Raw genomic sequence first — 15,629 nt, 5'->3', positions numbered from 1 at the left:
TTTTTTTTTTTAGTAAGCCCATTGTCACCTGTCTGCCCCTTCCCTACTTCACCCTCCAAAGAAAAAGGCACTTAAGGGTAGTAAAGTGTCATTAGTGCTGCAAAGCYGTGACCAAGCACACAGTCACGCGTGGTGCTCAGGTAAGAGCTGGGTGCTTTATTTGAACAGCATACCAAGTTTTTTGAGTTTCTCCATCTGGGGGACACAGCAGCCCATGCAGCCAGCTGGGGAACTGCCTTGAACGCCTTTTCCTGCGGGAGGTGAGAGAAGGTGTGGAGGGTGCCAGGCTCAGCGGACCTCACCGCACAGTCCTTGACCACAACGAGCCTTCTCATCGGTGGCCAGCGATAGGACAAGGGGCAATGGGCATAAGCTGAAACACAGGAGGTTCCATCTCCAGGTGAGGAGGAACTTSTGCACTGTGAGGGTGCCAGAGCCCTGGACAGGCTGCCCAGGGAGCCTGTGGAGTCTCCTTCTCTGGAGGTCTCCAAACCCRCCTGGATGCCGCCCTGTGCCCCGTGCTCTGGGTCCATCCTGGAGCAGGAAGGTTGGACTAGATGATCTCRAGAGGYCCCTTCCAACCTGGAACAGTCTGTGATTCTGTGAGTCCTCCTTGGCCCCCGGGCTTTGCTCCTCTCATCAGTGGAGGCACCCGGGACACTTCTGCACCCACGATTTGCCCGTGTCCTGGTGTCCCTCCCTTTCCCATCGGACCCACTAGCCTCAAGGCGCAAGGAGTCGATCCGCATGGTTTAGCTCCCGATGTTCATTAAGGGATTAGCTTCCAGCCCGAACCGTGAAGATGGCCTGGCCTCCGCGGAGCCTCCTGTGGAGGGCCCGGCCTCGACGCGGCCGCGGGAGCGTCTGCGCCACGTTAGCCTGGCGAGGAGCGCGCCGCGTAGGTGAGGCCGTGGGCAGAGCCAGGGATGCTGGTAACCGAACGGTTTTCCTTGTTGGTTGCAATGACTTGTTGCTTTTCCATCTAAGCGAAATGTCGTTTCTGAAAGGAACAAACTGTAACTAGGTCCCCACTGGCATTTTTTTTCATATTAACAACACATTTACATTTTTTCCCCCGATAAAGGCATGGAATGTTCTGGCCCTGGATGGCAGTAACTGGCAGCGAATTGACCTGTTCAATTTCCAGAGGGATATTGAGGTATAATTAAGTGACATACAAACCCATTTTTCTTGTTAAAATGTAATTACAGCCTAGAATGGATTAATACTCCCACTGTAACCCTTTTTTCCCTCCCTGGAGATAGAAGTCATTAATTTGAGTTCCTCTTAGCTTCAGGGAGTCTTTAAAGTCTTGACAATCCATTCAGCTTTTGAAAATGGACGGAATTCTCTATCTGTATCAAGACTTAAAGGTAGTAATGAAGGGAGAATGTTTTTATATGGATTCTGGAAACAAAGAAGGAAGGAAGAGGAGTTCTTGTGAAAATTACTGCTTATGTATGGCAGAACTTAAGCTACCTTTCCTGTCCCTCAAAAATGCTTACATAAAGTCAATGTAGACCGTGGAGACTAGGGACTTGCTTTCACACATGGCCTTCAATAGGCTTCTTTTTCCTGTCTTTAATATTAAAATTGAAGTGTAAATGAAGATGATGCAGAGGGGCCCTGGATCAAAATTGCCCTCAAAATATATTGCAGTGGAACTGCCTCTTTCTATGTTAGTTTGGTCCCATACAACTCAGATTGGAGTGGATGGTGCTGTCATGCTGTTGAGAAAGTTCAAATTTCATTAAACAGGGTAAGAGGCAAACCTGAAGTTTCTTAGCAAAATGTTTATATTCTGTTTAAAGCGATTTGAAGCAGGGAGGTAGGAAGTGTATAATTTTTAGTTCATTAGACAGGCAGAAACCAGAGGATCCCTGAAGATTCACACCTGATGGGAAATGTTCATAATATTTATGAAGAAGGGACTTGGAATAATCTCTCTCTGCCAGCCACGTATCTGGGCAGCTGAGATACACGAGTAAAGGATGTGCCAGGGACAGGACAGTGACTCCTGTGTGTTTGCAGGGGTCCCAATGGCCTGAGACTGCTTGAAGAAAGTAAACCATGGGATTTTGGTTCTCGATAGTAAATACTCAGCTTCTTAACCCTGCCAGTTCTGGACCCAAGTGATCCTTTGCTTTCGTAGGGGTACAGTCCAGTTGTTAATGGTTCTTGATCTGGGAAGGTTTTTGGCTTTTCCCCATTCTTGAGAGGCTTTTGCATGGTTTTAATATCTCCATGTTCTCTGTACATGGAAACACGTGTTCCTTCTTAAACATTGACCTCCCCTTTGAAACCAAGTACAAATATATTGTACCTAACCTAAAATACGCGCTTAGGCTTCCTTGTGCCCTAAATGGACACAATGGACACATATTTGCTTTAAAGGAGCTCGGCCCCAGCAATCCATGTAAATTCCACATATTGGATGAGTGTCTTTGAATCCTCCAGCCCAAGCACATGAGTTCGCAATCATGCTGGAGGAACTGCAAAGGTTCATATCACGTCCCGGATTCTGCAGCCTTTCTCCACTGAAAGGCAGGTTGAGCTTTCAGGTTTCTGTCAGGTGCTGGGCGGTGCAGCTTAGTTTGAAACGGTAAATATCTGAGAAATGTTCACTTTAACTGAATTGCCCTCAGTCTGTTGGAGGGGGGAAAAAAAAAGGGGTTGCATCCCTTTTTCTTTGAGATTAAAACTGATGGGCTAGTTCTGCCTCATTCTGTCTTTTCAGTAGAAATTTATCCRTTTCTAGCACATTCACTGTAGTTATTTGCAGCGCTCTCTGCCTGTTGTGCAGCAGAGGGGTTGCTGCTCTCGTCCTCCTTGGCTGGTCCGTGTGGATGCCCAGGAGCTCTGGACTGGAGGATGTTCCTCCCCCGCTAGCCTGAGCTTGCTTGCTCTGCCTCTGGGTAATCGCTCCACGTCTCTCCATCTTCAGAAGCTGAATAATTCTCCCTCTCCCTGTCTTAGCTTATTATGATGGCCTTTTTGTTTTCTTAGCACTGTTTTAGCTAGAATAACAAACTGTTGTTAATCTACAAAGTTTTGAATTCAACTTTGTCAATGCTGAGCTCCTTTTTTTTGTAGTTATTTTTAATGTAATTTTTTTTGTCTCTGGCAGGGTCGAGTAGTGGAGAATATTTCTAAAAGATGTGGGGGTTTCTTGCGGAAGTTGAGCCTCCGTGGCTGTCAAGGAGTGGGAGACAACGCGTTAAGGTACTGGCATGGCTTTGTTTGCTCCTAAACACAGCGCAAAGAATGATTCCATTTCCGCCATCGAAAAGGACTTGAGTAATTTGGGAGTACTTTGGGATTGAGATCTTAAAACCTCCAAAAGCGGTAGCACATAAGCCTTTTTGTTATATTGKTTTTTTTGCCTTAACACAGTAGCTATTTTCATCAATATAAATAACTTACCGGGATAAGCAGGATAAATAAGGGGCACTGAATGACAAACTTCTGCCTTTAGTCTGCAAAGTCCCTACACAAGATACAGGACAGCCCTAGTTACTTTTTKTCCTTTTTGCTTGAGGCAGTTGCTTAAAACTTTCTGATGCTTTGATGTTAAAGCGAATGTTTTAGAACACAGAGAAATCTGTCAATTAAAGAAAGCTGTGTTTTATCTTTCCTTTATGAAGGACATTTGCACAGAATTGCAGAAATATTGAAGTTCTGAACCTAAATGGCTGCACCAAGATCACAGATGCGTGAGTACCATTCTCTTCTCCCTGTCATCCTCTTTGCTGCCTGCCCTGTGTTGTTTTCCCCATCTCCTGTGGAAGGGGAGGCTAGGCTGGGATGTGCAGTAGGCAATTATAATGCATATCACATGAAATGTGTATGAATAAACACATCAGATGACACTGTTGTGTGTTCTCTTGCAGTACATGTACCAGTCTCAGTAAGTTCTGCTCTAAACTCAGGCACCTTGATTTGGCTTCCTGCACTTCCATAACCAACTTGTCTCTGAAAGCACTGAGGTAGGAGCTGCCAACATTGACATTTGCCAGTTGACTGCAGGTAGCTTGAGCTGCCCYGTGGTTGCCTCAGCAGACACTGAAATGTGGATGCAACCACATTGTGAATGAGGGTGAGATGTCTTCTCAGACTGCTGAGGAGACACATAACTACTTAAATCTGCTAAAGGGAATTGCCAAGTAATCTAGAAAAGGAAGGGAAAAATCAGATATTGGTGGGAAGAGATTGGGACAGAGAAAAGGAGGCAAAAAACACTAAAGGTAATAGGGGCTGAGCTATTAAGACATTTTTAGTAATGTCCCAGCTGTATCATGGAAAAATAAGAGGAGGGTGCAGCTGGAAGAAGAACATAGCTTTGAAAAAGCAAATAAGTGACTACATTATTTTTGTAGCAGGATATTTCTCYGCTCCAGGGGTTTCCTATTTGTCTCTAATTTCACAGGCTCAAATTTGTGCTGTAGTTATCTCAAATACATGAGGGCATGTATACCTCTGCACGAGGGCAAGTCACCTGTGTGAATCTCACTCCTCTTGGCAGCTGTTTGTCAATGCAGAGTTGCACCTGGGAAGTTAGAAACAGCACGGCAGAAGTCATCCCTTTGTTTGCATTTCGATGAAGGTGGTTTGTTGTATGCAGATCCAGAAAGCTCCTAAATTTTGTCCTGGTATGAGAGTTGGGAGGTGTCCAAAAGGGGATGAATCCGTATTTTGCTGTGCTCTAAGGAGACCGAAGCTCCCACTCCTGCCTTTGGAGAGGTCTTTGCATCTGGGGATGATGTTTGACCAAGCCAAGTTCCCTGGATGGGGGCCTCCTGTGCAYGTGGGGATTCCACAAATGGGAATTTCCTAGATTCTGGCTTGAAACAGCATTTCTCTAAATAAACAAATTTGCACCTGCTTTTCCTTTCGTCTCCCAAGCGAGGGATGTCCACTGCTGGAACAGCTGAATATCTCCTGGTGCGACCAAGTGACCAAGGATGGCATCCAGGCCCTAGTGAGAGGTTGTGGGGGACTCAAAGCCCTGTTTCTGAGAGGCTGCACCCAGGTATGGCACTGCAGAGAGCACTCCAACAGAGTGAGGACTGCTAGTTTCTGCAGGAACTGAAAGTATGGGGATGAAGTCTTGTAGTTTTATTGGTTTTTTTTTTTTTTCTATTTCCAGAAATATTATGTTACTGAAATTATTCACAGTCTGTCTGGCTGGAGATTAAGTGCTTTTATTGAAATTTCTTAATAGCTTTGAGCTCAGCGTGAATAGTAGGACAGTGAACAAATTGCATATCTAGCTGTGAAATCATTCTTCCTTTTTTTCACTACTGGGAACACACTGAAAGAGTGTGCATTGTTTTTAAGATAACTCTGTTACTCATGCCTGGACCCATCTTTGGAAGGCTCAACGTTTTAGAGAGTCTGGTGGTACTTTGATCTGTAACCAGGTGAGAGGATTTTCCCTGCACGTCTCTTGGATCTCTAGCTAGTCAAAGAGAATCGCAGTGAATGTGAGCTCTTTGTGAAGGCTTCTCTGCAGCCAGTTGGAAACATTATCCCATTCCCCTACGTACATTTAGATAGCTTTTGAGGTAGGTGATAGTACATGCTGAAGAGACTCCCTGAAAAGATTTGTGATACTCATTTTTTGGAATATAAATGATGCACTGACTCCTACAGCTGGTACTTGACTTCCTTGCTCCTTATTCCTTTGGTTATTTAGGAACATTTATTTATTTTCTTATTTATATCATCACCGATACAGAGAAAAACAACTGTGTGTTTTTATTCTGCAAAAAGCATGTTTTTCCTGTGCATGCATGCAGAAAAACGTAAAAATTATAATAATGCAGTTGTGTATGAAAGTAATGCGCTTGTGTATAAAAAGCAATAACACACATTTTGTGTGCAAGCAAGCTTGGCTGTCGGGGCTGTAGTCAGTCATTTTTCAGTCATTTATAAGATGGGTGTATGTGGCTATAAAAAGAGGACTCGATCAGAGACATAACAATCTCCACCTATTTTTGGAGTTTGGATTATAGAAACAGCTTGAGCTGCTAGTAATTTATAGAGTCCTGAGAAATATTGATGTCAATACATCCTTGTTATCAATTATTTGCCATCTGTTCTTACAGATTTAAGAATTGCAGGCTTTCTTATTTTCGGAAAGCTTCATGGATGGCTGTTGTACTCCCTCTGATGAAATAACACTTTATTTGAGAGTGAAACTGCAACTATTGCAGTATAAAAACATGTTATTTGTAGGCCCTCCCTGGATCCTAGTGAGGAAATACCTAAATTTCTGTAAATAGTTTCTGATTTCACTTCTTGCTTGCTTTGTCATGCCTGTCAGATCAGATCAGCGTTTCTTTAAATCAGTAACTTGGTGCTGTGGGTCTTTGAACCCTGCCCCGAGGTGGTAAGAAGTGATGTGCACTCAATGCTATGTATTTTGAGACTGATATACTGCCCTCCCTCCCTCCCTGTACATATCCCAGCCATGGTGTTTTATTGTTCTGAAAGCTCTCTTTACAGATTATTCGAAGAATTAAGAGGTTGCTTCATTCTCTGTTCCTTTTCTTTGCAGCTTGAGGATGAAGCTCTCAAGTACATCGGCGCACATTGTCCCGAACTGGTGACTTTAAACCTTCAAACATGCTTAGTAAGTAAACCTGCTTGAGATTTCTCAGCTCAGCCATTGTGTATTTTAGACCATCTTCAAACACAACCGTGTAGAAGGTCCTTTTTCCCAGAAACACCATCATCTGTGCAGACAGGGCAATTAAGAAAAAGAAAAAAAATSAAAAAARATGAAAAACAGAAACAGCTTTTTGGTAATGTTGAATAAGCCCCCAAAACACTGTTTTAGCGTTCAGTTTGTCAGAGCTGCTTGTCTCTCTGCCCTGCCCACAGGGCTCGTAAACTCATTTGYAGGACTAGCTGGAAAAATTCTTTCCATTGGGCTGGAATGTTTGTTCAAGCCAGATCCACTCCAGTCTCTTTTTAAAATCGAACCAAGAAGTGCAGTTGCCATGCACAGGATTGTCAACCAGTTATTCTGCAGGGCCAAAAATATATGTTTAAGCCAGGACAGAAATTGTAAGGAGCTTTTTATACCCTCATGYATCTACTCCACACAGTGAATGCCTAGGCACTCCCTTCCTTTCCCACTGGAACAGGCAAGGCTTCCAGGGCTGCAGGACTGTCCTTTTTTTTTTTTTTCTTTCTCTCCAGTGTACAAAGGACTTTTAGCAAATCCTAGACTGACTAAAGGTTTGGTGTCCATCCACCTGAGCCTGGCTCCTTGCAAGGAAGATGTGAACTSTTAATAGCAAATGCCAGAGCTGCATCTGAAATCTGGGCAGGATTTTCCTTTTTTAAGTTCCTTGGAAGCTGTAGGAGTGAGCGAGGCTTAACCTGGGCCACCTCTGCCTGTCTGTTCATTGAGTCGGCCTAGATGATCTTGAGAGGTCCCTTCGAAGCTCAGCCGTTCTGTGGTGACCCTGGTGAGCAGCTGCACACAAACCTGGATTTCTAAACCCTGGCACCCTCTGCGTGCGTCACTCATCGTCCCACGCAGCTCGTGCCACAGCTGGGCTGAGTCCCGGGGCCTTCTGCACTCGCAGGGTAACATCTGGAACCGATTTGAGCACTGTTGGCACCCAGCACTTGTTAGCAGAGAACTGGAATGAGCCCTCTGTATCCAGAGGGGGTGCAGATACAACAATCTGCAGCCAGATTGATGGAGTCGYTAGGGCCCTGGCCTGGATTTGCTGTGGTCTAGACTACAATCCAGTGTCTTGCAGCTGAAATTTTGGTCCCCAACCATTGAGATGTATTTTTAAAAGACTATTTGTAAGGAAAGAAGCAAACAAAACTTATTTTCTGTGCGACTATGACTTTACAGGTGCTCTTTTTTTCACCTTTTCTTTTGTTCTTTACGAGCAAGTGTTGCAAAGGAAGCCAAGGGTTGCTTGTGTTGCCCCGTCTTTCCCCAGTGCAGAAGCAGTCTGGCTCAGAAACGTGTCCCACATGTGGAAGCCCGTCCAGAATATTGCTGCAGAGCAGCTTGGCCTGTCCAGCTGCTCCCATGAAATGTTTGAATGCATTTTTTTCTCTTTTTATTGCTCAAAAGAAGCATAACTTGGCCCGAGTGAAGCGCCTGCTTGGAAGTCTTGAGGGCAAAATGTGCAGCGCATTGCACGTCCACCTACGTTGTTATGGCTTGTGATGTTGTTGTTGTTTTTCTTGTAGCAAATAACAGATGATGGTCTCATTACAATATGCAGAGGATGCCACAAGTTACAATCCTTGTGTGCTTCAGGCTGCTCTAACATTACAGATGCCATCCTGAATGCCCTGGGACAGAACTGCCCAAGGCTTAGGTAAGTTTTGGTGCAGGCTTACCTAAGTTTCGTGACCTGTTGCCTATTTGAGCATAGGAGCTTGGTGACATGCTGTTATAACATCRAGCTGCTTAGGCTCGGGGGGGGTTCTCTAGTCTGAAACTTCATTTCTGAGTTTATTTTCAGGCTTCTGCTGTGAGGTGAGWGCAGCTGCACACAAACTTTGGTTTCTAAGCTCTGTGCAAGTGGAACAGTGATAAAAGAGCTCCCTGCTGTGGTGGTGTGTTCTGCCAACGGCTTCACTTCCTAACAGTATTCTTCCAAACCGCTTGTACATCTACATTTTTATAATGGAAAACAGTTCAGGTTAGGTTGCCCTTGTACTGAGAACTGAAAACACATTTAATCAGCAATTTTTCTTCTTGATAGGTGATTTTTAACAGGGTTTTAGTGATTATATAGCAGATGGAATTGTGTCAGTTTTGACTGTGCTTGAAAGAGGGGGCTTCCAGCWTCATCTCTGCAGGTGCTTGCTTTTTTGTTATTAAGATGCTTATTCTTATTAGACAAGTTTCTTCAAGAATATTTTGCTGTAATTCAGAAAATGACCCGGTGCAGAAAGAAGACAGCGATTATCTGGTATCTATAACAGCTGTGTGGATGGAATTATATGGCTTAAGATACAGTGTCGTCCAGGGGGGAGAAAAGAATCCTTTTTTTTCTCCTATGATCAGCTGATTTAAAGAATTATGGGTACAAAAGTACAACATACAAGTGTATGGAAACCAAAGAGGAAGGTAAAACATGACTTCAATTCCATGTGGTTTCTGGGCTTATGTTTAACTGCAGTTTTAGGGCATGAAGTTTCATAAAGCAGAATGCAGATGCATTTCAGGAAAGTTGGCTTCCTTTTCTCTAAAGGAAGAGAAATACAGAAATGCCAGGAATTAAAYGTCTTTAGAACTGCGGTAGCTGTTTGGCAGAAGGTTCACCCGTTGTCACAGAAGCAGCCGTTTGCCTCCTTCCCAATCTTCTGTTGTGGCATTAAAGATTTACTCTTTCCTGCCTGCCCTCCAGGGTGCCCTACACACGAGCTTGTATTAAAGCCCATTTCACAGTGAGCTCTGTCCTTGGGGCAAAAGGAGAATAAACAAATAAATAAAGGAGAATAAAGAAAAAGAAGCCTGACTTCTTTTGTATTTTTTCCTGTGACCCGCGCTCAGGTGTAGCGGGGAGATGCTCTGTGCAAATCGTCCTCTCGGAGGGCACAGCCTAAAGCGGGTCAAACTTTCCTGGGTTGCTGGCAGCTTTTACTGAAACACTCTGAAAGGCGAAATGACTGCACCATGGTTATTGTAAATTCTTTCTGTGCAGAATATTAGAAGTTGCAAGGTGTTCTCAGCTAACAGACGTGGGCTTTACTACCCTAGCTAGGGTAAGTGCTGATTTCCACYCGTTCACCAAGTCTCTCTGCTTTGTTTTCTTGATAGATCTCAACTACCAGTAGCTTTCTCTCCTGCATGCAGATGCTTGTCGTGTTTTTGGTTTTGAAGCTTGAGGGGAAGTTAAGTGATGTAAATTAGGCTGTACATAATACCTGGTGTCTTCAGGATTGTCCTGAGCCCCCATCTAGGARGACATGCGGGCAATTTGAGATGTCRAATACTTGGGAGTTATGATCTCTTAATGTTTTATTAGTTTAATCTGCGTCCTGTATGACTGACCTGTAATTTAATTTCCTTTACTTTCCCTGAATAAAGGCAATTTGCTGCCTATAAGTGAGGAAAAAATGCTAGCTTTTCTTTAATATACTTAATTTTCTCTAGTATATTTGATTTGCTGCTTAAAGAAGCAGCAAACTTTCCCTTCAATCATGACATTTTCATGGAGAGAAACATTCCCTTCTAAGAAAGGACTGTCTTTACTCTCGATGTGTTTATATTTGCTGTCTGAACTTTGCACTGATTTTGTGCACTCGCTCTTCTGCTTCTTCCTAGAACTGCCACGAGCTGGAAAAAATGGACCTGGAAGAGTGCGTCCAGGTAGGAGGTGCTGGGGTTGTGGTTGAAACTTGTACATCTGTAGCACTGCAGCAAAAATCAAAAGCTGCTAGGCTGCTTTTCCAGCTCGAGAAGGATTGCATCTACTCGAGAGCCTATGGAAAAATCGGCCAAGCCTAAGGACAGATTGGAATAAGATAAAGACGGTGGAGATGATAGGATTTTGTGTCCTGCCATGAGAACGGTTTGAGCCCAGTATTCKGTACTTCCTGATGTTTACAGGGCAGAAATGCAGGCGATCACAAGAGGAACTTAAAATGGTCCAGACAGGAAGTGATTTTAAAAATGAGCCCAGAAAGGAAAAATTGGACTGTGTCCCCTGGACTGCTCTGAACAGACATAGCCCAGCAAGTTCCCTCCTGGACACTTTTAGATTAGAGCTCCATTGGGTCAAGGCTCTCTTTCTTCCTGAAGAACAGGGCAGCCATCTGCAGCGTTGGAAGGGGGTTTCACACGTCTGCTGCTTTCAGGAGCMAGTGCTTAGGAGGAGTTGTGCTCTTGGAGCTGTCTGCTCACTGGCCTCCGCTGTGAGCTTGTCTCATGACGGCTGTCCAGGGAGGTGAGAAGCAGCAGCAAGGCAGGCTCGGCAACCGAGCAGTCCTTCGAGCACCTCCGTTGGTTTCTGATTTGGCCGGGTAGGAATCGAGTTCCTGAGGGACTCAGAGGAGTGACCGTGGCAAAAGTTTAGGGGAAGAAAGGCAAAAGTTTAGGGGAAGAAAGGCAAAAGTTTAGGGGAAGAAAGGCAAAAGTTTAGGGGAAGAAAGGCAAAAGTTTAGGGGAAAGCGTAGGGGAAAAATAGGCTTTGTGCAAAGTGTCCAGCATGAAAAGGCTTTTCCCTTTTTTTCCCCTCTGCAGATAACAGACAGTACACTAATCCAGCTTTCCATACACTGTCCACGGCTTCAGGTTCTGGTGAGTAGTATGAGCAAGACGTGCAGCGTTTTCCTCCTGTGAACAGCAGGCTTTCAGGTGCTGCCTGTGGGGGTGGTTGTCTCTTTGACTTCATAGTTGTGTTGGGAAAGCCTGGAAAAACTCCKCTAGAAACTCGACCCTGAGGAACCTATTGTCCCTCCCCTACTGCTAACATTAAATCATATGCCAGGCACCCAGAGCTGCCTGCAAGTGAATTATAGGACAGTGCAGAGGCAGTGGTGCTGGCTTCTTACCTGGTGGAGACAGAGGCTGCTAACTACCTGTGTCTGGGTGCAGAGCTTATCCCACTGTGAACTGATCACGGACGACGGGATTCGCCACTTGGGGAACGGAGCCTGTGCACACGACCGCCTGGAGGTGATCGAGCTGGACAACTGCCCCCTTATCACGGACGCCTCCCTGGAGCACCTGAAGAGCTGCCACAGCTTGGAGAGGATAGAACTGTACGACTGTCAGCAGATCACACGAGCAGGAATCAAGAGACTCAGGGTAAAAAGCAAAATAAACGAGTGCTCACGCCACAGCCTCGCTGCATCTGGTGGGGAGGCAGGAGAGCTCTTACAAAGCCCCCATAATCTGGCGCTCGAGTGTTTTGCCAGAGCAATCCTCTATAAAGTTAATGTCTTCCTCCACCGAGAGAAGGTGGGATGGGTCTGAACACKAGCGGGTGGGGAAGAAGTGTGCTTGCTGTGCCCGTTGTGGAGGAGTAGAAAGGAGAGCGGGAGACCCCGCATGCGCCTGCTTGCTTTAACGTGCACCTACCCTTGATGGTGTTCATTAAACCTGGGATCAAGAATTAGTGCCACGGCAGACGTGTAGAATGGCACCTCCACCTTGACAACTCTGTGAATTTAGTGTAGACTGTAGAGTGCTTTATACTGATACTTCCCATTTATATTAAAAGATGGAGCTAATCTGTAAYGCAGTCAGTTTGCTGCAGAGGCGGGAGGCTGTATGGCCCTTGTGGATGGGATACGGAGCCAGAGCAGCTTCGTCACTAACTGGATCATTTTAAGACACCCATGTCCCAAGTGATTCCTTCCCGTCTTGGTTTCTGCATCTGTAAAACAAGGGGAATGGCACCCTTTTAACTGCAAAGAGCATCCAAATACCCCAATAGGCAGCTAAACCAGGCCCCRCTCAGCCTCTCTTCATCTGACTCCTGCGCTGTCGCTGTTGCTGCTGCCTTACACGTTGTGTTTCTCTTTTCAGACCCATTTACCCAATATTAAAGTCCATGCCTACTTCGCTCCTGTGACTCCACCTCCCTCCGTTGGGGGCAGCAGACAACGCTTCTGCAGATGCTGCATCATCCTATGACACTGGACGTGGGCATCCTTGCAAACTGAGTATTTAATAACACTTGTAGAGTTACGGTGGACACCAGTATCTTCGAGGAAAGCGATACCAGTGTCATTTGCAAGGGCCAGTGAAAGGGGCCTGTGGTGCCAGGCCCTGTAGCCACCCATACACATACGTATACACACCCCACCAGTTGCAGCAGCCCCGTGAACTCGGGGCTGTGGGAGCTGGAGCTGCGTTGGCTTCTTCTGTAGGTGGATTGGTCTGATTCTGAACCATTCCCACTGGGCATGCTCAGCCAGAAGCAGTGCGGTGAGGAGGGTCTTGAGAACCTGCAATGACTGATGCTGCTGTTGAGAGTTGGAGTAGTACCTGAAATCCTTGGAAAGGGGGAGAGGGAGAGAAAGGAAACATGCTTTAACCATACATTACTGTTCAGGAAAAAAAAAAAAAACATAAAGAAACACGTTTTGTGTCCCTTTTCAGTGAGGGAAGCCAAGGGCAGCCGGCTGGGCTGCGCTCTGCGTCCCGGGCCCTGCTGGCCGCCCTGAGCATGTTCCCCTTGACGGTTCCTCTGTCCCTTCCGTGTCTGTAGCGGTCAGCTCAGAGGCTTCCTAGGTTGTTGTGATACAGCTTGAAATCTCCTAATGTCAGCCTCATTTTTTTTACCCTTTCCATGTCCTGCTCCTTTTTTTTTTTTTTAAACAAATTTCTAATTTTTTTTTTTTGAATTTACCAAACAAATTATGAATCGACAATTAAAGGGTACTTTTCACCATCAGAAGCCCGTGCTACCCTTTTAAGAAGATCTTAAAACAGAAAGTGAGCTGAAGGGCAGGCCAGGCTCTCCTCGGCCCGTGTTTTACCAGTGGTTGGGTGTCCCCTTTGGTTTCATGGTGCAGGTTTTACCCCCGTGATGAGGATATAACCCTTGAGAGGGGGGGCGAGCTCCCCTCTCTCCCCGCGGCTCTTTCCACCTTTCCCACCCACTTCGGAAGGAGCAGCRAAGTAGGATTTTGTTTGTTTGTTTTTCTGCTTCTTGCCCTGCTCGAGACATAACGACTCCCTAATTGAAGCAGAAGGAGCAGCAGGGTCGGAAGTGCCGCGGCGGGCGCCGGGGCGCTGCGCGGCCAGCCCACCTCGCCCAGGTAAGCGGGGCGCGGCCGCGACGTGCTGGGACGAGCCGCTTTGGAGGCGCTCGGGGCGCGGCGGAGCCGGGCGACCCCGGGAGCGAGGCCGGGCGGCGGGACCCCCCGAGGAGCCGCGGCTCCAGGGCCGGCTGCCTTCGCCTCGCCAGGGCTCTCCCAGCGAGGACCGTGTGTCGCGGCCCGCTCTCGGCGCTGTCCCCCAGAAGGGCCCTTTGGCCCCACGGGAGCTGCGTCCCCTTCACCTACAACTTAATTCCCCCCCGTCAATACGCGCTTCACAGCGTCTTGCGGAGTCTGCCGGGAAGGCCCCRGCGCCGCTGCGTTTGGAAGGATCCTGCCCATTCCTCTCCCATGGATTGCTTTGAATCCGATGTATTTATTCACCCGCCTCGGCGCTGCGGTCCGCCCTGCTCCCGGAGCCTGGTCGTGGTGTGCAGCCCCGCTGCGCGCGGCGCTCGGGGCGCTGAGGGAGAGCGGAGCTGCGCGGGCGGCGCGCCGGCCGCTCACAGGATTTGCACAAACAAACACGGGGGTTCCTGCAGCTTGGGGCAGGCGGGAGCTGGAATGGGTTTGTAACCTAGGGTAGAGTTGACTGACTGATCTCTTTGTAACAAAGCCGTTTTCAAGGGAAAAACTTGAGAATTACAGAACCCAAAGCATTATTTTTTTTTTTTCCCGCACAGGGTAACAGCATAAGGTAGCTCAAAACCAGTTGACAGTGTCCTTTTAAGTCAAATTATCCATCTTTAAATGGACTCTTCCTGATGTTTGTATTTATAAATACCAATAAAGAACCATTTTCCAAGCCTGGTCTTTCCCTGCGGCTCCCGGGGGGGGGGAAGAGCCCTCGGGGGCGCCCCGGTTGTGCCCGAGAGCCGGGTTGGCGGCGGCCTCCTCGTCCTCCGCGTCCTCCGCGTCCTCCTCGTCCTCCTCGTCCTCCTCGTCCTCCGTGCGCGCCGCGGTCGGTGTCGGGGGTTGTTGGCTGCAGGAGGAGTGGGTGCCAGGGGGGGACGAGCGGCGTCCTGCGCCCCCCCCGCCGCGTTCCGCCCTGGTGCCGGCACCATCCGCCGATCCCCGTGCAGTTTGGGGGTGTTTCTAGGTATTCATTTATTTCCATTACATGTTTCTATGTATACGCTTATTTTAAAGACCCAAGGAAACGCAGATTTGGGTGTATAGGTGTCTGGGCTGGCTTGTACATGTACACCCCCCCTACACTCCCTGTTCCCCCCCCCATGCTGCAGGGTCACCTTGGTTCCCCCCGTTGTCCCCCCCGGCCCCGTGGTCCCCTCTGCTTTGTGACGCCGGGGCAGCGCCGCAGGCGGCAGCAGACGGGCCGGGGCTCGGCGGTGAGCGCAGGGGCGGCCGCCGCTCCCCTCACCTGTGTGATGAGCTGGGGGGGTCTCTGTGCTGGGTCCTGGGGTGGGGGGGGAGGCACAGCTTAGGACCTCCCCTGGGTTTGGGGGGGATGGGGGTCCATGGGGGTGCTGTGGTGTCCCCTCACCCCGTCCCGTCCCTCCTGCAGCATTGACATCGGCAGAGCCGTGCCCGGGGCGGCGAGGACAGCACCAGCGGCCATGGATTTGGTGAGGAGCCGCTGGGAGCAGGTCCGGGAGCAGGGCGCGATGCCACCCGCCCCGGAGGCCGCCACGCGCCCTGTCCCCACAGGTGCTGGAGGACATCGAGGAGGACAAGCTGGAGGTGGCGGTGCAGGCGGGGGGCACCCTGGGCACCCCGGGGCCGGCGGGCGAGGCGGCGGGCRCCCCGCGCGCGCAGGGCCGCTACCTGCCGCTGCTGCAGAAGGACAGCCTGGAACGCGTGCTCGGCCTCATCTGCGACGTGCTGGACGGGGCGCCGGGCGCGCGGCT

The 15,629-nt window shown here is 48.2% G+C and overlaps 1 protein-coding gene across 1 annotated transcript in view; it reads left to right on the top strand.

Annotated features, from left to right (window-relative positions):
* Positions 1 to 13,290, top strand: part of FBXL20 (F-box and leucine rich repeat protein 20) — an 18,872-nt gene extending 5,582 nt beyond the window's left edge. Inside the window, exons 3-14 of the mRNA XM_026054434.1 lie at positions 1,085 to 1,159; positions 3,128 to 3,222; positions 3,645 to 3,713; positions 3,891 to 3,986; positions 4,903 to 5,029; positions 6,560 to 6,634; positions 8,227 to 8,357; positions 9,693 to 9,753; positions 10,316 to 10,360; positions 11,234 to 11,290; positions 11,588 to 11,800; positions 12,524 to 13,290. Coding sequence (XP_025910219.1) covers positions 1,085 to 1,159; positions 3,128 to 3,222; positions 3,645 to 3,713; positions 3,891 to 3,986; positions 4,903 to 5,029; positions 6,560 to 6,634; positions 8,227 to 8,357; positions 9,693 to 9,753; positions 10,316 to 10,360; positions 11,234 to 11,290; positions 11,588 to 11,800; positions 12,524 to 12,631 — 1,152 coding nt within the window. The 3' untranslated portion in view covers positions 12,632 to 13,290. The remainder of the gene's footprint in view (positions 1 to 1,084; positions 1,160 to 3,127; positions 3,223 to 3,644; positions 3,714 to 3,890; positions 3,987 to 4,902; positions 5,030 to 6,559; positions 6,635 to 8,226; positions 8,358 to 9,692; positions 9,754 to 10,315; positions 10,361 to 11,233; positions 11,291 to 11,587; positions 11,801 to 12,523) is intronic.
* The last annotated feature ends 2,339 nt before the right edge of the window (positions 13,291 to 15,629 follow it).

Source organism: Nothoprocta perdicaria, unplaced genomic scaffold, assembly GCF_003342845.1.
Source record: "Nothoprocta perdicaria isolate Ctin4 unplaced genomic scaffold, notPer1 scaffold_121, whole genome shotgun sequence".
Classification (NCBI taxonomy): Eukaryota; Metazoa; Chordata; class Aves; order Tinamiformes; family Tinamidae; genus Nothoprocta; species Nothoprocta perdicaria.
This window is presented reverse-complemented; position numbering and strand designations above follow the sequence as displayed.